Below are 24,714 nucleotides of genomic sequence, written 5' to 3' on the forward strand. Positions count from 1 at the left end.
GAAAGGATGCCCCGAAGTGGATGCGTGGGCAGCCGCCAGCTCGTCGAAAAGAGACTAAACGTGATCGATAAATGTCGTGGCAGGTTGAAGCTTACTTTACGGTCACCAGAATACATCAAAGCGTTGTTTCAATCTGCGTTATCAGAATGCGATTTGGTTACAGCAGTGGAAACGACGTTAACCTTTCCGACGTTCCTTTTTGTTTATCATGCTATCTCTACAGAGTAATATTTTATTGAAAGTGGTTTTCTTGTCTCAACGGAGTACGCAGAAGCCTCGCAGCATTTTTCTCGTCAGCATGCGGTTCTGCGTAGTATCAGAATAGAAACCATGAAGCGCTTTCTTTCTATATCAAATAACTTATGGCTGCTATAGCTTTGGATACGGCAAAGTGAGTGTCTAGCTGTGGCATGCTCTCTCTTTCCTCTTTGTAAAATGATGACTTCTTCAATTTCTGTTTTTGTTTTCTTTTGTACTCCAATACGCGATTCACTTTACGCATCTCACAAATGGATGGAACATTTTAGCTGCATTCAGTTTCCTAGCTGTCATGACACTCTTCTCCTCTTGCAGGCTCTCCTTGCCCTCGAGAGGCCGTGATCAAAAACATCTGCCCGGATGACTTCACAAAGGTACAGCTTCAATTCAGCGAGAAAGCAGCGGCGGTAAAACCCCGAAATGACATCCTCCTGCACACATATGCATCCGAGTCTTGAGGGCGTAGAGAATCATCGACATTCCAGAGATCAAAGTCGTGTAGCAACCCCTGCTGAGCTCAGCTGCTCTCAAGTGTTCCGTCAGCGTTTGGAAGCATCCACCTAACCCAGGCCGCAGGATAGATATGCTTCAAGCGCGCTCCTATACAGAAGAGGAATCAATGAATTGCAGGCTCACGAAGAGCCTTTCGGGTTAAAATATAGCTGACTGGAACTTTACAGGGGCACACAATTTAGACGTCATTGCTTTGAACAGGAGGATTTCGATAGCGCAACTCCCTAGAATACGCATCTGATCCCGTTCCTTAGCTGGATACAAGCGTGCCTTTTTGGCATCTAAACAGTCGTGCCGACGACCCTATGCTAAGAATAAAGAAAGAAAAAAAAATGGTTGCCGGCCGCGGAAACTGGACGGCATGACAAAGAAAAAATGAATGCAGCATCAAACGCAAAGCCCCGTTCGTTACCTGCGCCAGGGAGGTTGTGTATCAGATGTGTATTCCCTAGAATACGCATCTGATCCTGTTCCTTAGCTGGATACAAGCGTGCCTTTTTGGCATGGAAACAGTCGGGCCGACGACCCTACGCTTTGTCAAGCACGAATAAAAGGATTGGTGACGGTGCTTGAGAAGCTATGCCATTTCTTCCTGTGTGCCGAGTTTAGCATGTTCATTGAGAGCGTAGCAAAATTTCGCACTTAATTTTTGCGCGTAATTTTGCACAACCGCTGGTTTAGTTGCCTCATGACACGGCTAATGCGAATGAACTGTCGCTTTAGCCGTCGAAAATAACAGAATATTCTGTAGTATTTTGGGACCTGACAACAGAAATTCTTGTATAACAACAGGATTGTGTGTAGTATTGAGCACCCACCTGTCGTAACGACAGAGCTAGTTCTGTAGCAACAGCAGACGACTTCACAATGCTGCAGAAAAATTTGTCGTAACTACAGGACGGCAGAAATCTGTCGTATTTTCTGACTAGGCGCGTGCCGGACACGCAGGCGAGCAGAAGTGCCAGCACTTGGGAAATGTTTCGAACAACCATCTTTTTGCCTTGTAACTATTTTAGCATCAACTGAAACATAACAGTTTTTTGCATCACGCGTGATGCGCAAAATTTGAAGTCATCAGAAGCTGAGTGCAGAATTTTTTTTTTTTTTTGCTGTAATAACCGCCTTGTGCTGCAACAGGTACATATACTAGAACTTGTGTGGTTTGCTAAAAATAAGAAAAAAGAAGGAAAAAAGGGATGGTTGCCGGCCGCGGAAACTGGACGCCACGACAAAGAAAAAATGAATGCAGCATCAAACACAAAACCCTGTTCGTTACGTGTGCCAGAGAGGTTGTGTACAAATTGCCGTTATCTTGTGGCGCATTATACATTGACTAAACTGGACGATGCGTCAACGAAAGTTTCGGAGAACGCCGAAGATTACTTGGGGGAGATTTCCTTGATAACCTCCCTAAACATTGCCGCGCGTGTAGCACAAACGACAAGAAAAAGAAATGTCACTAAGGGTAGACAGCTGGGCTAGTTGGTTTGCATTACTATGGAACATGGTACCAGCGCAAAAAACAAGGACGAAGGGAGAAGAAAGACAACACGAACGCGTTCGTGTTGTCTTTCTTCTCCCTTCGTCCTTGTTTCATGCGCTGGTACTATGTTCCATAAGAAAAAGAAAACTCAGTGCAAACTGCTTTTCGACAAAACGGCAATCCTATTCAGGCACAGGGATCAACTCACGCGTGAGCTCATGGAAGCCTTCCATATGCGCATCAGTGGATATAAGTGCGTTAGTCAGACTTGCGTCCGCTTCCCTGATAGGGGGTATCTGTTTTCATTGGGAACCACAGGGTGACATATGATGCTCCTGACGTTATTGTTTTGTTCTTGTTGGTTTTCCTATTTATTCGGGCATATGTCTGGGATAAACCTTCAGTTGTGAGTAGCGCTCGCCTTTGTCTGTCAACGCTTTTCCTCGTTTCTCCGCGCCAACTTCCTCAGTATGCATGTCAACCAAACTAACCCAACTTCCTGCTCTCCTAAGCCTCAGATGCTCCTCTAAGGAAGCCCTCTTGCCAATGGCCTCGGCAGATTCTTATGACGTAGTGGTTAATCCCCTTGGGCCTACTAGCTCAATATAAGCAACGGGTGGCAGATGGAATCGGATTAATCACGGTTTAATAGGATTAACCACAGAGTCGTGAAAGTCAGTCGACGAAATTGGCTAGACGGCTTCCTTTTTTTTTTGGGGGGGGGGGGGGGGGAATCTACCACTTCGTTTTTGCGTTGTGTCCGACTGTAGTAGGAGTGGGCTGAACAATATTATTTTTTCTTTTTGTTCTGCCCCCACAACTTTATGTAGTCGTAAGTAGCTGGCTTTCGTGAGCTGGCCGGCTGCAGTAGGTGCCGAGAGGACAGGCAAGTTTCCTAGCGTTCACGAGCTGACTTTACGTATGGCAAGCTTTGGCCGCAATAGTCTTGGCTGACAGTTGGCGCCATTTTGCGTAGCTGGCTGGGAATAATTGCTCAGCTTTATCGTTACACCTAGGAGCAACTTCGTGGTCACTTGTTTTTAAATAAAATGAAGATGGCGAACGTACTTACCTACCGAAGAAAAGGAGGATTTTCCAGAGACAGTTCATAGACTCATGTATTATCCTGAACTCTAGACAAGACAGTCTTTATGCGCATTACCACTTACGAATCACAGGGGTTCTGTGTATCTTTGGTGATCGTACGCTGCTCGATTTTCCAGGCTTGCCCACGAGTCGCGAATCACGATTCTCGAGTCGCATGACCAATCAGCGACGTCTCAGAAGTGAATGGACGCATGTTACACGACCGGCTTCTCGTTGTTGGGAGCAATCATTATCGAGAACTCAACGTGATCCTTGGGGAAGAGGACCCGCGGTTCGCCCTCTTACCTGTGAACATCGGTAGTCGAGCCGATCTTTGTAGAGCCGCTCCTTCTGGGCGCGCGACAGTGTGCCGTACGTCCTTCACGACTCGCAAGTGGGAATGAGCCCTTAGACAAACTTTTGAAGCGAAAGCTTCACTACGAGACCTCGGGCTTCAATCGCGGACCGCGAAAATTTGACCTTCAGCTGAGTTAGAGGCCAAACCATGAAAAAGAGAAAATGAATCAACATCGCTGGCCAGGAGTCGAGCCCGCGGCCGCGCGAGCAGATCGCCTTGAAGGGCCGCTCAGCGAGACCGCTAGGCTGTCGCCGCGGCCAGCATGATTTGTGTTGTTGTTGTTGTTGTTGCCTTGGCGACATGGCATATACCCACAACGGGGGATTGGCCAGGCTTCAGTGGGGAGGCCCCATAGGATAGGGTAAACTGATGTCAAGCTAATGATTGTACCTTGGGTGAAATTTCAGAGTAACCTAAAAGGAAAGGAAGAAACAAAATATCGGGAGAGAATATCTGAGAATTAAATAATTAAATATGTGAAAATTCCCAAACGCTTTTTTGAATGCGGAAATTTTTGAAACAATTAGCAAGGGAATCTGCCGGTAGAGGTTATATAATTGTGGAGGTATTCGCAAACTTTATGCAATGCAAAACCCCTGGCGCTCGCGCCGAAAGAGAGAAGGAGAGGAACTGACAAAGTGAGACCCAACTTTGTGTCGGAATTTCTAGGTGTGCTCTCCTCTGATGTGCAAATTTTGTGTTAAACTTGTGTTAAAGTGTACCACACTCTCGCGCCGTGCATTGGAGAGCGTCGTCTTCATCAACTTCCATTTGCTCCGTGCCGCGGCACTGCCTGCTCCCCGTCGTCTTCTATACGCAGCACAAATCCGTGCTTTCACTCCGGTTCGAATGCAGTAAGCATTCTCTGTAGTTTCTGATAGAAAGCTCTTGTACAGCGCTCAAACCAGGTTTGCGTACTTCTTATGCTCTGTCTGACCATAGGAAGGACATACTTGCAGTCATGCACCACAGCTCTCTATTCAACGTGCCGGATTTTAGGTGGCATAGACAAAATTTCAATTCCATTAGCTATTAATTTACAGCGCTGGTTCTCTGGATTAAATGTTCCCTTTATTTCGGGAGTTTGCCCCGGAAAGAAGTTAATTGCTACAAACACTGCATTTTTATATGATGTTTTGTCAAAATTCTCTTAAGGGAGTTGTGGTGCGTTAAGTGCATGCTATACTTGACCACATCTTATAACAGCAAGCACCGCTGTAAGCTTCAAGGCAAGGAGCAGTTCTTCGCCTCTGTTACTTAATACAATTTGCGTTGCAGTGGTAGGTACTTTTAGCTTACTTTATGATTTCTAAGATGTCCAATTTAGCATTGGACAAACTTGGAGAACTTGAATCATATCCTTACCAGGCTGCCAAGAGTCGGCAGTTCTGTTTAATAGACCACACTATATCTACACAACAAAGTGTAAAATGTTCCCAAAGATCGGATATCCCATTCAATTCAGAGAGCAATCTATGCAAGCATATGTGCAACCAGAAAACAAACACTGTTTCAAGATCTTCAGTCCAGTTAAACGGCCTGGTTGTTCTTCGTGGCGTAGTCTATGTCTGCAGAAGAACAGAGCATTCCGGGTTCGTGAAAAGGCAACGAAAGCTTTCTCCCAACAAAGCAGCTTCATTATGCTCCCAATAAAACAGGACTAGCGCAGCGCAGTTTCATGAACAAATTTATATCTCACGTTGTTGTCTCAAACATCCATGGTCAACATCATCTCTAGCGCGCGCGCGTGTGTATTATACATATATATTCTCATATTCATATGTATACATTTATATTATAATATATTATAGTCGTGATCTTCTCTTTATACACATATAAACTATCACAATAGCAACAAAACGAAAAAGAAAACGGAGAGATGCCAACGAGTACTCCTTCAAAGCCCTGTATAGCTGATCACACGATATACAGCGAGCCAAAACAGCCCTTGTGTGAACGCGATGCACGAGACAGTACCACATTTAACACACGAGGAAGAAACGCGTTTCTCGACACAGCCGTTCTACGCACTCTCGCCGTGTACAACACACTTGGGGGCATGAAAAGAAATCGAGTAACAGGAAGAAACAATGAAGGCAGCAATGAGATCGGCACACAGCCGGCACAGTCGCGAAGACAGGTGTGGGGTCGGGTATGATCGCTCCGGAGCGCTTCGTAGTGCTCTGGAGCGCTTCGTGGTGCTCTGGAGCGCTTTAAAGAGCTCTGGAGCGCTCTGAAGCACTCTGAAGCGCTCTGAAGGGCACTCCACGGATAGGAAAGTGAGCGGGAACAGTAGACGAAGCCCTGTTTCGATATGAGGCGGCAGAGAGGACAGGAAGGCTCTAAATCGGCGAGTGAGCAGTGGTGGCTTCGGCTGGAAGGCTTCGGGATGATAGATTTTGTTTTATACACCGCACATCCGAAACCGCGTGACACGAACTGGAGGGAGTTGAAGCTTACGAACGTCAGTGTTAAGCCGTCCCGCCGGCTGCGCGAAGGTGCGCGCTGCCGGAAACGGGCGAGAGCGTTAGGTACAAGAGCACCGCGTACACTGGAACGCGTGTACGGCAAGATAGTGTCGTACAGACCACGGAAACCTGACGACGCTGTACACCCGGATAAGCATAGACAGTTGCTGTACACGAGTAAGTATTTACTTGGAGCGTTGCGCAGTCAGCGCTCGGCTTGAAACGGCTGGCTGTGATAGATCATTCGATAAACCTGTAACTTAATCTTGCACTAAGACACAGTTGAAAGTCAACATTCATGCGCTCATTCACGCGACGCACACGTTGGTATTACACTAACAGAAAAAGGAAGGCAAATGGCGACGTACGCTTTTTTCTATCTTTTTCTTCGTGTTGCGTTTTAGCTTCTCTTCGTTCGCACTCTCTTGCAAAGTACCCTGTATCGATTAACCATAAGGAGCATTAATATAGACCTGTAAGTTTGCCTCCGCTGCACCCCTAAGGATATCTAACCGTCATTGCCAGCGCACGACGCGTTACGTTTACAAGGCAGTTGTTCGTGATGAGTGTTCGAGCTGAAAAAAAAAAAGAGAAAACCATAAAACTAAACCCGTTGTAGTGACCAAAACGCGTCGCTCCCTGTCAACTCGTGTGCGCAGGAATCTGGCTTCACTTCACCGCCCTCTACTTAAAACACCAATCTAGTCGTGAACAAACGAACGCGTAACAGCTCTCTGTAGTCGAAGCAAAACGATGATGGCCCCAGGACATAAAACAACACACAGCGCAATCGCAGCTGGACTCGAACACGTCATTCTCCAAGTACATAACCTGACGCTCTTCCCAGTATGTATGCGTATAGGCAGGCGAATTAACGGATATTCATGCTCTCGAAGAACAAGGACTATGTGTTCGTTATACCCTGAATACACACATGAAGCGAGAGAAAGTATGTGAGAGAGAGAAAGAGAGAGAGAAAGAGAGAAGAAAGATAATATGAAAGAGAGGGAAAGAGAAACAGAAGAAAGGAAAGGCAGGGAGGTTAACCAGACGATGCCCAGTAGGCTACTCTACACGTGGGGAATGAAAGGCTGCCCAACCATACGACGACGTGGCACACTGCATCAGCCACCAAACCGCACGCTCTCTGAGACAGACGCACCGGCGGCTACTAAACGGAAGATTAGGAGGCTCTGGCATGAAATGGCAACCCGTGACGCAAAAAATCTCTTCGCCTTTAGTATACCGCCCCCTTAATCTCTCGCTCCGCCTCCTTTTTCTTCATGCAGCTAGCCGCACCGATGCTATTGTTTGCCGAACCACATCACTGGCAGACGGAAGGCGACATAGTACGATGTCGCGGTTGCTGCAGTCACGCCATAAACTAATGAAGCGGCGATGTGGCGAAAGCTTCAACTAAACAATGTCCGTAACAGGAATTGGGGGCGGGATGGCTAGTAAGCTTAGATGCTGATGTAACCTGCTGTGCCGGCTTCCCATACGAACCAACCACTGTCATAGAGACGAAACCACTCATTCAGCCAGGGTCGAGACATGCGAGGTGTTTTGATACGGTGACAGTGCGCAAATGCGCAGAATTTGTCTTTTCCTTCCAACTGAACACGCTGCTTCGATACACGAAATCGTAAGTCAGTCGACGTCTACAGCGGCGTCTTCTCGATGCTCGCCAGCATAACCGCAAGAAACGTGCGCCCAAGAGGCAACGTCCATGTACCGTCCACTTATATTATTTAAGTCCGGCGCTAATGATCACTGAGATGATGCGACAGGCTATAGGGTAATAAGAAAGCAGAGCAGCGAAGGTTACAAAAAGGGGAAGATAGCGTATGAGAGAAACGCACGCATACTCGCATTGCACACTCACACACACGCGCACAAAAAAGTCCGACGAACACGTTCCGTTGCCAGGAAGCGCGCGACTCGAACGAGCGATTCGCCGTTTCGGTCTTTTACTTTGGCACAGAGCACCGTTTGCGTATCGTCTCTTGAGCGGGGAGGGGGCTTTGTTTTTTTTTCACTTCATGGGTTCCATGAGGATCTTCTTGAACGCCTTGCGGAACTCGGGGTTGAAGATGGTGTAGATGACCGGGTTCACGCAGCTGTTCACGTATCCCAGCCAGGTGGTGAGCAGGAAGACAGTGACACCCAGGTGACAGTCGTTGCTCTGCAGCTTCATGCACACTGCGTCCACCACGTTGCACGTGAAGAACGGCACCCAGCAGATCAGGAACACCCCTGCGCCACCCACCGGGAAAAGAAGACAGTTGAGGCATGTAACTTGGGTCTCATGCGTCATTGAACGCATGTATATACACGTACGCACACACAGACCTCGTTCAGATGAACCCGACAGCGGCGGGTAGTGCCAGGGGATAGAGCTGAGCAAGGTCAGCCCAAATCGGCGACAACGCGTTTACATGAACTCGACTTAAGCGAGTCGAGACCGGTTCAACTGCAGCGACACCAAGCGTCGAGCAGCGCAGCGGGACAGGGCAGTAGAAGCCTTCAATATTGCGGCACGGCACCGCTGTCTCCCAGGCAAGACGGGGCAAGTGAAAAAGGTTCGCAGTTATTTTCTCCTTTCCCACTAACCCGACTTTTCCACTCGATCCGGTTTACATACTATCCGCCGTTGGGATCGAGCGAGTCAACCCACCCTCTGCAGCGGAGTTGACTGGACTCACTCATTCGACTCGTAGGCCATACTCGGCTGTGCTTACATGAACCCAGTAACCGGTTATCAACTCAACTCCTCAACTCAACCTCGTCATGTAAAGGCCGCTGTACTCTCATAAGGACGCTCACACTTACAAGGTGCGACAATGTCGCGTAGCAAGCCGTGTGCTACCCGACAAATATAATAGGCTTTCGATGGGACGAGTCCCAAAGAGAAGATGATAGTCATAAGGGCAGAGCAACGGTCAAGGCATATCTGCAGCCTCTTCTAAAACAAAATAAAATGTCAACGCCCTGCGCAAGATTTGTTACGGGTAACCGCCGATCCGCTGTGGTTGAATACGCGGTAAGAGAGTGTTTTGAAGAAGTTAGAGCGAAAACTAGAAGAGGGACAGAAGAAAAGGTAGACATAAAAAGCTATCACCAGCGCTTCTCTGTCTCTCCTCTCTACTGTCCCTCTACTACTTTTCGCGCCAACTTGTTCTCAGCATGCGCACCATCAACTGGGCCGGCAGCATGCTCTCCTGAACTGCAGTACACTGATATCCGGGACATTCTCAAGAAAAGGAGACAGTCGAGGGCACGTCACGTGACTTGCATGCGTCTTCGATCGTGTGAGGAATTTAACAAAAGATGCGCGTACAGCTTTTATCGACACTATATAGACCACAAGGTTCGCTTGCGGCCCATGCAGTGAGGCTTGTTTCGAATACCCGCAGGGCTCGAAATATCTCGAAAGCGTCAGGAACTCCGGTCCTCACCGTTCCGAAAGTTAGGACTTCCGCGGATGATACAAGTGCCTGAGCACGCTGCTTAGTAGTGAGCCGCATATTTTTCGCAAAGGCTGTACGTTTGCACATTCTCGTGAGCCCGATGAAGCGTGCAATATATGATATAGCGATATCCGATCCCCAGACACACGTATTTGATAAGGAGGTGCACCGTGCTTAAATGAAGATCCTTTCTCTTCATTTCGTTCCAAGTAATTCGGTTCTCTATTAACAAAGAAAAACCAAACGCGGAGCGTCAAAGCAGCCGTAGGTTGAATCGAATTCAATGCAATATGGAAAGCTGAGCCATCTGGTGTAGCATTTGGAACAAGAACAGCGCAAAGAGACCATAGACGAAAGAACAAAAAGACACCGCACATGCAAGGCTAATGAGATAATCTAAAAGGCTCAACTCTGCAGCTGGGTTATTGCCCTGTGCCGGTGACGGGCGCAAAACCAACGGACCAGAACAGCTCCTGGTGCAAGACCAGCAGATAAAAGCACGAGCGCACGGACCCGCCGCTTCGGGCCCCGTTATAGCTCCCAGGCCCGTACTCACAAAGGCTGTAAGCTCAGTCTGAGTGAGGCGGGGCAGATCAGGGTTCGCAGTAACGAATGGATTGTTTACGCAACGGATAGCGTTGAGTACACTACACCGGCGTGTCGAACGCGTCACCCAGTCACAGCGCCGCGTGTGCGTGGTAAGCGGAGAAGCGTTTGGACAGACATAGAGAGACCCGTCGCCGGTTCATTATGCTGCCCATTTTCGTCATCCGCGCAGGCACTGCGCTAACAAGCGTGTGAGCCTGAGCCACAGTGCCCGAGTGCTACAGCACAGAGAGTATATTAGCGGCCTGTGGTTCGTCGTCGCGATGTACACGCGGTGACACGCTGCGTGCCGACGAATACCAAGGAAGGAGAGTTGGACGGAGGAACACTTTCTTCGGAGCGGCCGTGCGACGCTTTGGCGTGAGTCGCAGTGTCCCTGTATTGGTGCCACGCAACTTTATAGAGACGTGGTGCTTTTCACTACGCCATACATGGATGCAGCATGAAAGCGAGAAGGATAAACAGTAATGCCCATGCATCACTCTAAACACAAATACGCCTATATGGGAATAAAAAAGAAAGAGTAATATGTCTTCTAGCACACTCCTTCTTATAAAAGCGTGTACGCTAGAGAACAGATAACTCCATTTTTACTCCTTTCTGTATAGAGTTTACTCACGCGGAGCTTTGCCACTCCACTGGTGCCCCTAGCGGGCATATTGGTTTAACGGGAGGGAGCGGGCCTGATAAATCCCGGCTCCCGACGGTTTCTTCGTTTTCATTCCACTTACTGGTTTGCTGCGAGCCTGTCTTAATGAAGATCCTGATCAGTGTTTGGTGGTAATATTCGCTTTGAGAAAACTGAAATCACCTCAGGGCATTGCGTTTCAGCAGCGTTTAGACACGATGACCATATGCAAGGAGGATGTGGAGGGGGAAGGCTAAGCAAGGTCTCAAAGTAAAAAGTTTAAGCTTGCACCGGTCAGTTTCACACACATTATTACCCTGCTGCCGCAGCTGCTTTTCGAAATCTTCGCTTGCATTCAGTCTGGACGTCCGCCCATAACGATGAAAAAGTCGTCAAGGCACTGCAGTTATGTGTCCTGACGGTCGTGTTGCGAAAACCGCTACATTGTTGCAAATACTGAGGCGAGAATCTCTCCGCGTGTGGGAATTCTTCTCGGAGGCGGCCATTTAGGCTGGAAGAGGACGCGGTGCGTAATCGCGATGCTGGCGAAGTATAAAGCCTCGCGACTCGAGCCACACTGTAACCCACTCCTCATTCCGCTCCAGCTAGATCTACCCGCACATGTGGGCTCACCGCGATGGTTGTCGCCGCGCCATTCGTAGCCTGTGGGACGCAATCCCCGCACTTGGCTGCCCCAAAGTAGCGCCCGTTTTCTTACAGAAAGCACGACACGCTTCGGCTCTTGAAGCCTTGCTTCCGAAATCCATGGGGCTTGATGGCGGGACGTGTCTCGTATGGCACTTCAGGCCGTCTCATTTCCTCCGCACTCAAGATGTCACGCTTGAGACATATTTTCTTTTCTACTTTTTTACTTTATGCCGAAGTAGTCGCGCAGACATGCCTTGACGGCTGGATGTGACGTGGCGGAACAGCTCGAAGTGCGACAATACCCGTCTGTCGCGCTGTTATGGATCTTCGAGGTGCGAGAAGGTAGGAGTGGGGGGCTTCACTGCAGTGACGGCCGGACGAGACGCACTGAGCACGTATGAAAGGTCAGAGGGTGAGAAGTGTCCTCGGCAGGGAGCGGCGCCTTTAGGGACACGCGATACATATGACATCTTATAGCGGTTTCGCATCGCGATCTATGCTACATGAGCGCGCACCGCTGATGAGTAAAGTGGTTTCGTCGAATTCTGTGTACAGCGGAGCTAGAAGATCGCCGCCAGGCGTTTAACGACTGACATCTTGACAGTTATCGCGTGCGCTGTCAGCGACACGGTCTCGATTTCTTCTGGGAAGGCGTCGCTTGTCCGGAAAACGTAGCTCCTCAACCCGGTCGAGAAACGCTGCACACGAAAGGAGAGTATTGAAATGCAATGGTGTGAACGAACTTGTCCAGTTTAGAAGAGCAAGACAATGCGGCAGTCTCCACGGTGCTCGCAAGAATCTTTGAAGAAGGTATCTCCGGACTGCTATTTCGAGCGGATGCTGGTCTGCAATGGGTGTTTAGGCGAGTATTTGATACCGCACTTGCGTTGCCTAGAAGTTTGAGGATTAAACGTCACTTATTTGAAGAAAGGGTTTTTTTCTTTCCCTCGTACCGCGAACAAGTATTGTGATCGGGCGTAAAATATATGGCTCATGCAAAATGACGCGCCGGAAAAGAAACACCTGCTTCCGGATAACACCTAACTTTACGGCTCCAAAAGAAAGCTGTACACAGAACACTGTACACTGTATACTAAGCGCAGATCCTTGCTTACCTGACACCAAAGACTACGAGAAGTATGCCGGCTGTATTAGTGAAGAAAACCAGAATTATTTAAGCACAATGTTGGCGGGTGTCACAAAACCGATCAATCCTGTTCAATATTTAACTGGTGAAATAAATTCTAACACCCGACTTTTTCAACTTGGCGCCCGGTCGTAATTAGAAATTTGTAGCCCCTGGAAGGCCAGAATTCGTCGCTACACAGCCACACGCATATTCGCGATTGCGAAATTATAACAACTGATATAACTTACTATCGGCTAGCTGCAAATCTTTAATTAAAACTAAGTTGCTAACTGCGAAATTTAGAAAGTTAACTATTAGAATTGAACAACCAAGTGGCTAAGTACGAAAATTAAAAAGTTTATTAGAATTCAATAACCAACTTACTACTTAGCTCGATTCATCTGTTTTATGACGTCCGCTACCACTGGTACTAATATTCCCTGTTCTCCTATCCCGTTTCCAAATTCCTTATCCCTCTCTATGAACGTGAAGGGCCTGGCCAGCCTCGGACCAGCTGACATAATAGCCGGCTTTGGTGCTTCTATGTCTCGATGCTTAGTGTGGCGTCAAGTTATTTATTTATCTCTATAAAGTTATTTCCCCCTATGCCCTAAAAAGTGCTATTACACCTCAAAGCGCCAGTTTTCGAATATTACTGCCGCGCTTAGAGGCAGTGTTGCTTGTTGGTGAGTTGGTGATCCATGATAATAGAGCAGCGCGTAACAAAACAGGACAAAACCAGGAGGAACATATAACAACACGAGCGCTAACGGTCCTCCTTTTGTGCTGTTTTGTTACGCGCTGCTCTATTATTATGCTTAGAGGATACACCCCGTATAACCATAACGCAAACCAGCCGTGCGCGTTATAGTTATACCATCGCCATTGCGATGGCGAGCGAGCCCCTCTCCGATGCGGCACATCGCACATCGCTCGGACAGAAGCGCCACCAAGAGTTGCCGCCGTTCAAGACAAGGAGGACAGTGATGAGAGCGATGACGTAGGCGGCGGCAGCGCGCGGACGAGAAGCAGCCGCGCCCGGCGTCGCGGGCGCTGGACCCGCTAGGACGTGACGGCGTTACAGCGTCGGCTTAATAAGCGGCGCCGGTGACGTGACATAGATGCCCGATGAGTGGCGGCGCGGGGGCGAGCGCCTTCATTCTTCTGGCGGCGAGATGCAGCGCAGCGCCGAAAGCGTCCACCCCTTAAGCTGAGGACGTTGTAGACCAAGGCCAACCCTCCCCACTCCTCCCCTCTCCACCCTCGCCCCCTGTTTGTCTGCGCGTCGTCGCACTCTTGTCAGCAGTTGTAGTAGTGGCGGCGCGAGAAGTAATTGATTTTTTAATTAGACGCAAGGCAGAGGTGGGGCTCGAAGTATGTCGCCTAGGTAAATAAATAATGGGTAGACGGGCAACCACTACCGCCTTTTATATTAAGCTCGATATCATGGTTGGTGCTCTTCACTCTTAGGAGTGGGCGCTCAGTAGAGCAGTTGCCTTAAGCAAGGAGTCAGAGGTTAGACAGCGAGCAGTGGAAACTGACAGTATGGCTCGCTACGCAGTTCAAGCAAAAGCGGATGAAACGGTGCTAACAGCACTACTTAATCCTCGTGGTGAATGTTTAGTGCATGAAGGAAATAACTGACCAAAGTAGTTTTGCTGCCAGGAACTAATGGCTGCGGCAACGCAGTTAATCACTAAAGAACAAACCTCTACAGCACTTTCTGGCCTACTTAAGGGCACTTTCTGGATCCTCTCTGGCTTAATGTGCAGGGATATGCTTGAGTCGAGGCATGTCCAGAAGGATCGGGCTTCCAGTGGCCGAGTAAGTTTCTGGGGCCACTTTAGACCCAGGAGGCCTTAAAGAGGGGGCCGCTAGAATCGTCGCGACAGAGCCAATTTGATGCCAAAACCGAGACGGTGATTGCCACATGTGGTTGTGGAAATCCCTAACCATTAGGCTGATGCGCTGAGCGCCAGACTCTCACTATTGCGCCAGAAGGCAGTATAGACCATCGCGTGCTGCCTTCCCAAGCTTGTTGCGATGACCGGCTGAAGAGCGCAGGGTTTATGAACGCGCCTCGTTTGAGCGCGTCGAAGCGTCCCTCTGATGTGTGCTTGCCGGAGTGATTAGTTTTGTGTAACGGAGCTGTGCATGCGGTTCCTATAGGAAGCGTTGTGCGGCCTTAATGGTGCGCGCAAAGAAATGCGGCACCCCAAATGGTCGAGGCGAAACTTCTCCGGCGGAGCTCGCGTTTCGCGCATCGTGCAAGTCGCTGCTCGGTATCATGTAGGCTGGCGCAAACGCACCTCCATCTAGACTAGACACCAGAACGATCGCGGCAAACGACTTGGCAGGACTCCATTAATCTTCTGCTTGTGCGCGTACAAAGCAGCCGCCTGCTGTGGGGCCTCGTGAAAAGCGGAGCTGATGAAGAACTTTGGTATACTTTGAATGGCGTCAAATGCTGCGTCTACTGCATACGTGCTATCATCAGGGAAACAGTGTTCTATCGCATTTTTTTTTCACTGAGCGCACCTTTTGTTATTAGGTTGTACTTAGCGTGCCTTGTGTCATTTCCTCCCCGAGGCGCATTGCTTATCAGTCTTCTTTCAAACCTCAGTGATGTGCACAAGAAAATATCACTGGAAATATTGCAAAACAAAGAAAGCTCCACACCATGAGTGTGAAAGTAACCTTAGTCTGTCACTTTGGATTAAAAGAACTCAACGTGATTCTCTCGGTTAATCTTTCTGGCTCCCACTGCACACTAATAATTTCTGTGCTCCATAATGGTTTGTCATCCTTAATGTGTTGTACTACCGTTCCTAATGTTACTGCCAGAAACGCACTTGGGTTTAGGAAATGATCAACGCACTGCATCACTTCGCATTGCATCACGGCATCGCTATTGTTAGGCATAAAACCCAGATGCAGCCGTAACAACACGACTCTTATCAAAGCAGATCTCGAAGAAAAGGCCTGAAAGTTTGCGCACCGGCCTTAAACTTGCGTTAAATTTATTGCAGAGGGGGAAAACGCATTATTAATTTAATCTGCGCACTGAGGAGAGCATTACGGGCAAGCTAAGAATTAAGCACAACGCACATTTTCGACCCAACATTAGCGAACTCAAATGCAAAACCTCATCTTCCCATTATTCTCGCTATGAATGATGTGCTCTTTAAGAAACACGCATAGATGGTGGCGCCACTTTTCTTTCGAGGTAATGTTGAGAAACTCAGTGATCCCATCCCATGTGCGCTGCACCTTGCTATATTATCGGATGGTCTTCGCAGACCCGCGCGAGCGATTCTGCGATGTTCGGAACCAGTCATGAAAAAGCACGCCCTTTATCTAGAGTGTTCGGAGTTATGCTCAAATGCAGCGCAGCCGAGGGACTCAACTGTTATAATGCAGACGATCGCCAGACGGGGGCGTTATTCTCACTGCTGCCGAGTCGCCTTATGGTGAGTTGCCTTATGGGTTCGTTATGGGTAGAACTTCCCTCGAATATGCACCATACTTTCAATGCCTTCGTCAGCTTTCGTCCTTTTTCAGAGCTACGTGGCAGTATCATCTTCTTACTTAAGACACTGCAGGCCCAAAGTCTTATTAAATTTATCCCCACTCAACCCTTTTCCGTGATGATAAAGAGTCAGATCCACTTGAGCATCATAAATCCGAATTTCTTTTCTATTTCACGGTTCAGGCACATCAGCACGATCTGCTACTATTTTCTGCACAGGCTGGATCTTTTTCAATGCAGTTTCAAAGCGTTGGTAACTTCTGTCACTGGCCTGTCCCCAAGCTTGAATTGCCAACTGATGGTTCAAAAACACTGACCTTCGAAACAAAGTATTCGCGGCCGTTCAGCGCCCTTGCTGATATGCTTGAGACATTTAAAAGGAACTGCTTCCCAACAGGCTATCTGCAGGCGCACAAGAGTCTCAGATATCCATACCCTGTATATAAACGACAAGCGGAGGCTACTAAAGCAAGCAAATTACCACAAAACAACGAGGGTAAAAGAAAACTGGCTAAAAAAGAGGAAGAAAAAGCTTTTTTTTTATTTCAGTGCAGTGTAAGAATGTCAATTCGTTATGCTAAGACCACTTCTTGCATTCGGATACAACTCAAGAACGAAGCGGTAAATGCCCCTCAAAGCAGATCATCGAGCACTGTCGACGAGCGATTTTCATCACATCGCGGTTACGCTGTAGTTAATTAACCATCACACTCGCTTTACAGGGGATTAATTTACAGTGACTTGAAATTCATCACGGATAAAGCACGACGCCATAAAAATCGGTCTACGCCGATTGCTGGAAGGCCTCTTAAGAGAAACATTCGCCGCTTCTTTCTTGAGTTGTACCAAACGCTAGTAATAAAAAGCAGCCCGTGAACTTGCGACGGACTTTGCGGCCCACATTGCGCCGAATATTGCGCCAGACGCATGCGCCATAGATGCCTCCTTACCGAGAACGATGGCGAGCGTCTTGGTTGCCTTGCGCTCGCGCTTGGCCGATGCTTTCTCTCGCTTCTTGCGGCTCGACTTGTGTTTGCGTCCCAGGTTGAAGCGGGACTTCTTGCGTGCCTGGCTGGTCTCGTTGCCGCCGCCGCCGCCGCCGCCACCCATCGGGGGCCCGCCCACCACCGACACGGTCAGCAGGGGCATCACGGTGCCGTTCTTCTTCGCCTCCTGCGTCATATAAAATCGTACCAAGGTTGCTGTCTGTCGGTCTCTCCCTGTAAACATGCCAAGGTATCTAATCTCGCGAGACACGCAAAGCGAAGCCATTTCTAAGCTGTGCTTCATTGGCACCAACATTACCAGCAGCAGCAACCGCTGTTTCTTTGCAAAAACACGAACTGCAGACTTTTGAGGTTGTTCAAAGCACGGCATTTGGAACATTTACAGCGTATGCATGCAGAAACGGCTCGTAATTAGGAACGTTCAATCTCAGTGAGTGCGCAATTTAGCCTGCTAGTGGGTGAGTAGGTGAATAAGTAAGTGTGAACAGCTAAGTGCGCGAGTGCAGTGTTTGTTTACAAACAGAGCACAATTACTGCTACGTTCAGGTTGTCCCCGTTTTTGAACGCCCGGCAACATGTAAATAAATTATACATTCAAGCAACTGGTCCCGCTTGGATTTGAAATCGAGCGTGACTGCATGCGGTGTTCAACACACTGACTTGCTGGTCTCACCTTCCTTTTTTCTCGCAATAACTTTGTTCGCATAAAGAATATAGTCAATGTACCTGTCCCATGTACAATTTTTCTTCGCTGCTTGAGTTTAACCAGTTTCAGCAAATTCTGTGTGAGAAGGCGGAGACTACCGCAGAAGACGTGCAACTCCTTTCTGTAACTCACAGCGAGGAAGCACAGATTGCTCAGATGACAGACCTCAGTGTTCCCCTTATCTTCCAACACATCTCATTACTGTATGACTGTATAAGGCTGGGAGCGCGCCCGAACAGAGCCACAGCCTGGCATCCAGCACGGCAAAGTCTAAGCGGCACAGCGACACATCAACATAGAGGACGGCTCAAGAAACGAGAGAACTCGAACAAAATATCAAACGACGCTCAGACCAACAGACACCACAGAGCACAGTAATCCCTTATAAAAATTTATTTAGACAGTCTATAGACTGTACATAGACTTCTCTCTATAAATTCTATAGCCTGCCTAAAGACAAATCCCAGGGAATAGTCTATAGGCAATAAAAATCTCATAGACAGTCTATAGGCAATCTGAGATTTATGGCCATACATATTTCTAGACTTTTGTCTATAGACTATGAATATAGAAAAATAAATATCTATAGAAATGCAATAGAGTTGATATGAAGTCTATATATTGTCTAAAGACCCTTTTTATAAGGGACGGGCAATGAAGTACTAAGGGGAAAACAACAACTACAACAAGAAATACGTGGGCGACGTTTGAAGAGTATTTCATGTGCTATTACGGCTCTTGACTGGCTACTGACTTAATACCTGGTTGTCATGAGTAGTTTATCGTGTCACTGATTATCGGTCAATTTATTAACAATACTCGCAAATGCTCTTGGAAAGGAATCACAAATGGGCGCAATTTGACTGCTGGGCCATGCAGGCACTGGTAAGCCAATCACGAAATGCAGCCCCCACGTGAAAGCACTTTTCACATTTTAACGAGAACGTATGACGTAGTCATCGTCCCTAGAGATCAGGTTTTCGACAATATGACCGTTACTATATGAGCTTCGTTAAAAAGTGCACTTCCGAGCACGGTACGAAAGTAGACGAAGTGCGCGTACGGTGCACTTCGGCAGATTTTGCGGAAGCGTTCTAACGCATGTCCCAACCAATAGCTAATTCAATCTATTCAATGGTGAATTCGGTCAGTGCACAGCTCCAAGCACCAAAATGGCAGAACAGATTGTGTCCCGCAGTCCAAGCCAGAAGTATAAAACAGAAAAAAAACACAGATAGAGAAAAACATATCACGTATAGAAAACACTCACCGAAGTGGAAATTTATTACGTTTCAAACCCTCCCAAAATAATCACCGAAAGTTACTGGCGCTGAGTAAAGCCGCATTCGATCTGTGTCGTTCAGTTCCGCGCGAAATAGTTAAGCTAGACGTCAAAATGCGTGTCGCGATGCAAAAGCCGTAGTAGCGTCGAAGCGTGAGGAGCAGAAGGCGGCGGCTTTCCTGCACGACTACTCTCTCGCTTTATTCAAACTCTGACAGGAAGATCATATCGATGTCATGAAATCGAGCATATGACGCAACTTCGGCTGACCAGCGGGTTATATCAGAAAAAACAACATAACAGGCGACTAGATGGGGTCGTCCGCGTCTGTCTTCCTTCGTCCCAGTGTCAAATCGCGCTGTACTACTAAAGAAAACTCCCAGCGGGGGAGGGGAGGGGGGGCATATTCATAATTTTGAACAAGGCCTCTCGAGCTGGAAGCCGAAGCATCATTTTTCTTTAAAACTTCGCTGGTTGGCGTCCATGTTTATTATAATATTTAGGTCATCGTAATCAAACAATGCTTCGTACTTGGGTTAACAAGCAAACCTCACTGCCTTGTCTCACGCCGCCAAAGCTCCGCTACGGGTTTCCAGATAAGTGAATCCAATATCGTCTGCCGCGTTCAGTGCGTCACGCAGGTTACACCAGCAGTTGGGTTTTTTCAAGTTTTTGCTTCTTTTTTTAGCAGTACAGGAACAGGAGCTGCCGACGGAGCTGAATGGTGCAGCCGAGGGGTCATGCCTCTACCGACCCATGCGAGAGGGAGTACATTGACTGGACCGCAATTATGATATCGTTACCTGCGAAATTAAAGCGGCAAATCTGAATCCCGTAGTTGTTGCGGAGACACGAGGTAATGTGTGACTCTGAAAAGCGCTCTTTTCACGACAGGTTTCCCGCGGAGGCGGCACTGTAGCCTCACCAATGAAAAGCAAAGTGACGCTTACTGGTTGCTTTTTTTCCCCTTCGGATACATGCGACAAGAGAGGAAGACATCTTTTGTCTTCCATCGTTCTTTTCAGGTAACGCTTAATGCAGAGCCTTCACAGGTGCATGAATTTCACCAAGCTGAAGGGGCGATCGATGAAATGCCTTAGTTGTGAGCATCCGCCTCAAATGCTGTATAGGAGTGAAACATTCGATCCTCATAGCTGTGCGGTACCCAGAGGTTTTCCAGTGAGTACAAGCTTTCTCCTAGTTTGCTGTTGGTCGGCTTCTTTGAGGTGAAATGCTTGAAAAAAAAAAACAAAATGGGTATTTGACCCACTTTATTTGAGGAGACCAAAAACACGTCGGACATCGCGCTCTCCCGGCAAGTTTCCCTTGTGCCATTAAAAATCCGATCACCAGCTGTCAGCGGCGCAGATAAGAGCCCCGCCCTTTCTCAGAAACGAACTAATAGGCAAACAAAAATTAAAGTATGTCGATAAAAGGGCGGAGCGAAAGGAAAGAAGAGGGTTGTGACACATGATGACAACCAACGTACGCTGGTGCTGCTCTCAGCTTTCTCGTCACGTAGTGCGGGTGTCACCTGCGTGTGTCAGCGCAGAGCAATCACACCTGCGACCTTCCATTTGAAAGGAACGCGGTCCGCCGTACCGGAGCCACCACTGTTTATCGGCTTTGCGCTGCCTTCAAGCGGGCTGTGTGCAGTTTAACGTGGGTGGGACGGTAGGCGACACCTCACATCAGGACGGCGAGGTACGTTAGAGAGAACACGGCGCGAGACAGGCGACGTTGTTGGGTAAAAGCTCCCGTACAGTGCAGTAGAGAAATCGATGTCAGTGCTGCAAGGCTCGTGTTTTCTGTTCATCCCTTGCTTGTTCGCTTCGGAGGAACGAAGTACTCGCACCGCGTCTAAAGGCGGGATATGGCAGAGCAATTTATGCAGAGTGCATGTGTTGCGAACGTCACATCGCCGCCGGTTGCAGGTTGTTCAACGAGCTCCCACTCTCGAAATTTTTCTGATTTTCTTTAAATCTTTCTCCTTTATTTCAGCCTGGAGAGCTGCTGAAGCCCTTGTAGGGGTACTGGACTAAATGCACCACCCACGCATGCGAACGTTACATCGCCTCTGGTTGCAGGTTGTTCAACGAGCTCCCACTCTCGGATTTTTTTTTATTTTCTTTAATTATTTGTTCTTTATTTCAGCCTGGAGAGCTGGTGCAGCCTCTGTAGGGGCCCTGGACTGAAGGCACCGCCCATACGACAAAGAAGACATGTCAATAAGCATTTTTTTCTCATTCATTCATTCATTCATTCATTCATTCATTCATTCATTCATCTAAACGAGGAAATTCGCGGCATTTGCTTTTTCGTACAATTGAAGCGTCTATTTCAGCGTGAACAGATTTCATGTACTTGCCATTTTTTATTAAAAGAGAAAGGCTGCGCCGCATTTCGTTGGTCATTTATGCGGACACGAAGACGTTATTGGATAATGTAGACATTCGGCATGACCTAGTTTTACAGCCGAAAATCTAGCTATGCGTGTCCTGAAGCAAACGAAAAACAGAATCGGAAGAGTTATTTGGCTTTCACTAATAACGTTATAACTGCTATTTTCAACCGTTGGGGCCATACGACCATTTTTTAAAAGTAATGTATTCAGTTTTTCTAAAACAAAATTTAGTCGCACAGAAGATTCGTTTTCCGCAATGATTATTGCTTCGTCTGTAGCACATACGCTTTCGACAGTCCGACATTTTTTTGTTTGATGTACAGGAAACTTGCCTGTAACAAACCGTTTATACCCGGCGTAACAGTGGTGTAATTTTTGGGAGGAAGCGTTGTCAAGTTAGCGGAGGAAGCGACTTCATTTTTATTACTGCGTTATTGATGTTACGTCTCGCGAGACCACTGCTGTCCGGTCTCTTTGATGGTGTACTGTGCTTCTAAAAAAATTGTCACTCCTTTCTTCTCTTTCCTTTAAGATGGTGGTAGTGGTGGTTGTAGAAAAACTTTCGTTAACTTTTATATTACTTTTATTTTAGTAGAAGTACAGCCACTGTTAACACTGCGCACAAAATTCTCAGCAGACGTGCAAGTTCTCCGGCAGAAATAAACGAATAGGGCTGTGTCTGGAAGAGGATACGGTAGGTTATAAATAGTTTTGTAGTTTTTGATTAGACAACCTGGCGAAAAGTATGTGCCGCCTCAGACGGTAGGGAGACAGACGAGATGCAGTACGCGAAGCGCGTCTCATTATCGCGACAGTCCGTTAAGGCCGCCTCAAGGCGGCGAGATTCTAGTTGCCCATCCGTGTTTCATTTTATTTGGGCGTTGAATCTTGCTTCACTCATGAGTTTCAGATTGTTTTCTCACAGCTTTCTCTTTAAAGTGTTTCCTCTCAGCTTTCTCTTTAAAGTGTTTCCTCTCTCAAAAACCCATTTCGCTGCAGCACACAAAATGAACAGGAAGGGGAAGCCTCAGAATGCATTTCCCCGAGGTTTTACTCTCCCTTGTTCAATTAGTGTTTATCAAGAAAGCATCTGCCTGCCCTCTCTGTATACAATATATTTGCATGCAGGGGCGATATAACTATCCGGTGGTATTGCGAGTTGTAAGAAATGACGTTGCCATATGCCGCCTTTGAAGAAGTGTTTTTTAATACACGTCAACACTGTGATAACGGTAGGTTTGTTTTTGCCTCTCGTCTTCTAATTACGTGCAGAGAATCTTGAGGAATAACAATTTCCTCCCATAAATGCTGCAACCTCACTCTCAACTAATCGATTCTTATGGCAGCGGCAACTGGGAAGGACTCGGAAAAACGCCTTAGTACCATTACCGCTTCACTTTAAAGTTTGTCTTTGCAGCTGCACCAGGATTCGAATGCGGGCTTGGGGTTAGGTGGTTATAAAGTGGTTTCAGCACTGCGAACTCTGAAAGCGACGAAAAGTAAACCCATTAAACAAATGCTCAAAAACGCCGCAAACAGTGGACAAGCTCCATTCACGAGCAAACAAGATCCTCGGTCTTTCTGCAGGCTCGTCAATAGCTCCGTCTCAACTCCTTTACGAAGAAGTAAAACAATCCAAGGATCCTTCTTGCAATAATTTGTTACAGAAATGGCGAAATCGAGCGCGAACACATAAGTCTGCAAGAGTTGTAGAAAACCGGAACAAAGAACGAAATTTATTTTCACGTTTTTAGAATCAGACGGCGCGATTTACCCTTGTCTCCGTGACCTGCACTCGGCACATCTCAGTTCTGCGCTGTGTAGAAAGGGCGTGGTATAGCTCGTTTTTTTTTTTTGCACAGTTCGTGCTTCCCTTAAATTTTTGTAGCCATCTGTATGCATGCTTCGACAACTGCTAAACACTAGGATGTTTGATGCGACCGAGAAGTGACCGTTTCAAAGGGATATTGTGCGAAGACACAGAGTACAGTAGTCGATCAAACGTGTCCACATTCCTAACCTTACTTTTGCAGCTCCGGACCTTAAAGCCTGCTGTGGCTTGCTGAGGACAGGATAAAGAACCCATCGTTTTAATTTGGTCTTTTGTAGGTTCAGAATAATACTTTGACGGTGCAGTTATATGCTCCTAGTTCAAAACTGGAGTTCTAATAAAGCTCCTACCCACACATAGCTTCCCTGTTTGATAACTTGATACTGACTCGAGTAAGCGAAAAATTTATACAGAAAACATATAGCTCTTCAGAGAACATACGACTTTAATTTTAGAATTAGATGAGATTATTCCTGCTTGGACTCAAAACGCGAGTGCTCGGTTTTATAGTAGTTCGTTACAAATACGGCTGCTCCACATCCTTTGTTTATACGGCAGATGTACAAATTTATTATGAATAGAAGACATCTTGGCGTAAAATGGCTTTTGTATTTTGAAGGCGCACTATGTATGGGGTGAAGTGCATTGAAGTTGTCGAACCTCTTTTTTTTTTTCTCACAAATAAAATGAGCGTGGCTTGAGAAATAATTTCTTCGGGTAAATAGTGCATGGAAACTTCGCCGCCTTTTATTTATTTATTTATGTCTCTGCATTTCGCTTTATATTTTACAGCCATGCTATCACCGTTAATTCAAGCGATGAAACTGCCCGCGACAGCTCTTTCAGGGGATATATCAAGCTGGACGCTCAGCAGTAACTTTCTGCTATGTTTTAGGAAGCGTGGATTGAGATAACAACAAAGTAAAGCACTGGGAAGAAAGTAATAGAAGCCTGGATATATAACATCAAACAAATCAGAAGCTTGCACGTTCAACGCGCAGCAGAAAGTTCTACTCCAACAGAAACAAAATACGAAAGGGCCGGTGACAGCTCTTTAAACCGTGTATATCAAGCTGCACTTTCGTTTTAACCAGATGGCTTTGTAGCCGTCTGATGCATGTGTTAAATAAAAAAAAAGACCATGTAAGAGAGGAGATGAAGGCCTGATTATGTAACGTCAAGTAACGTGGAAGTTTTCACGTTTGCCCAACAGCGCTAACTATACTCTTGCGCCATCAGCCCCCATCTCTCTGTGGAAGCTTACAAGGTATCTCTTTCACGAACTGTCGTCGCTAGGTGTGAATTTTT

General features: G+C 47.3%; 1 protein-coding gene across 9 annotated transcripts in view; it reads right to left on the reverse strand.

Moving 5' to 3' along the window:
- Window positions 1-5,368: 5,368 nt before the first annotated feature.
- LOC144093441 (dopamine D2-like receptor) overlaps window positions 5,369-24,714 on the reverse strand; it is a 510,329-nt gene continuing 490,983 nt past the window's right edge. For 6 of the 9 annotated variants that reach the window (XM_077626814.1, XM_077626817.1, XM_077626815.1 and 3 more), the window contains 2 exons: window positions 17,127-17,349; window positions 5,369-8,422 (listed from right to left, as the gene is read on the reverse strand). In XM_077626814.1, coding sequence (XP_077482940.1) covers window positions 8,202-8,422; window positions 17,127-17,349 — 444 coding nt within the window. In that variant the 3' untranslated portion in view covers window positions 5,369-8,201. The remainder of the gene's footprint in view (window positions 8,423-17,126; window positions 17,350-24,714) is intronic. The other 3 variants (XR_013306275.1, XR_013306276.1, XR_013306273.1) reach the window with 1 other exon arrangement.

This window comes from Amblyomma americanum, chromosome 6, assembly GCF_052857255.1.
Source record: "Amblyomma americanum isolate KBUSLIRL-KWMA chromosome 6, ASM5285725v1, whole genome shotgun sequence".
NCBI classification, from domain to species: domain Eukaryota; kingdom Metazoa; phylum Arthropoda; class Arachnida; order Ixodida; family Ixodidae; genus Amblyomma; species Amblyomma americanum.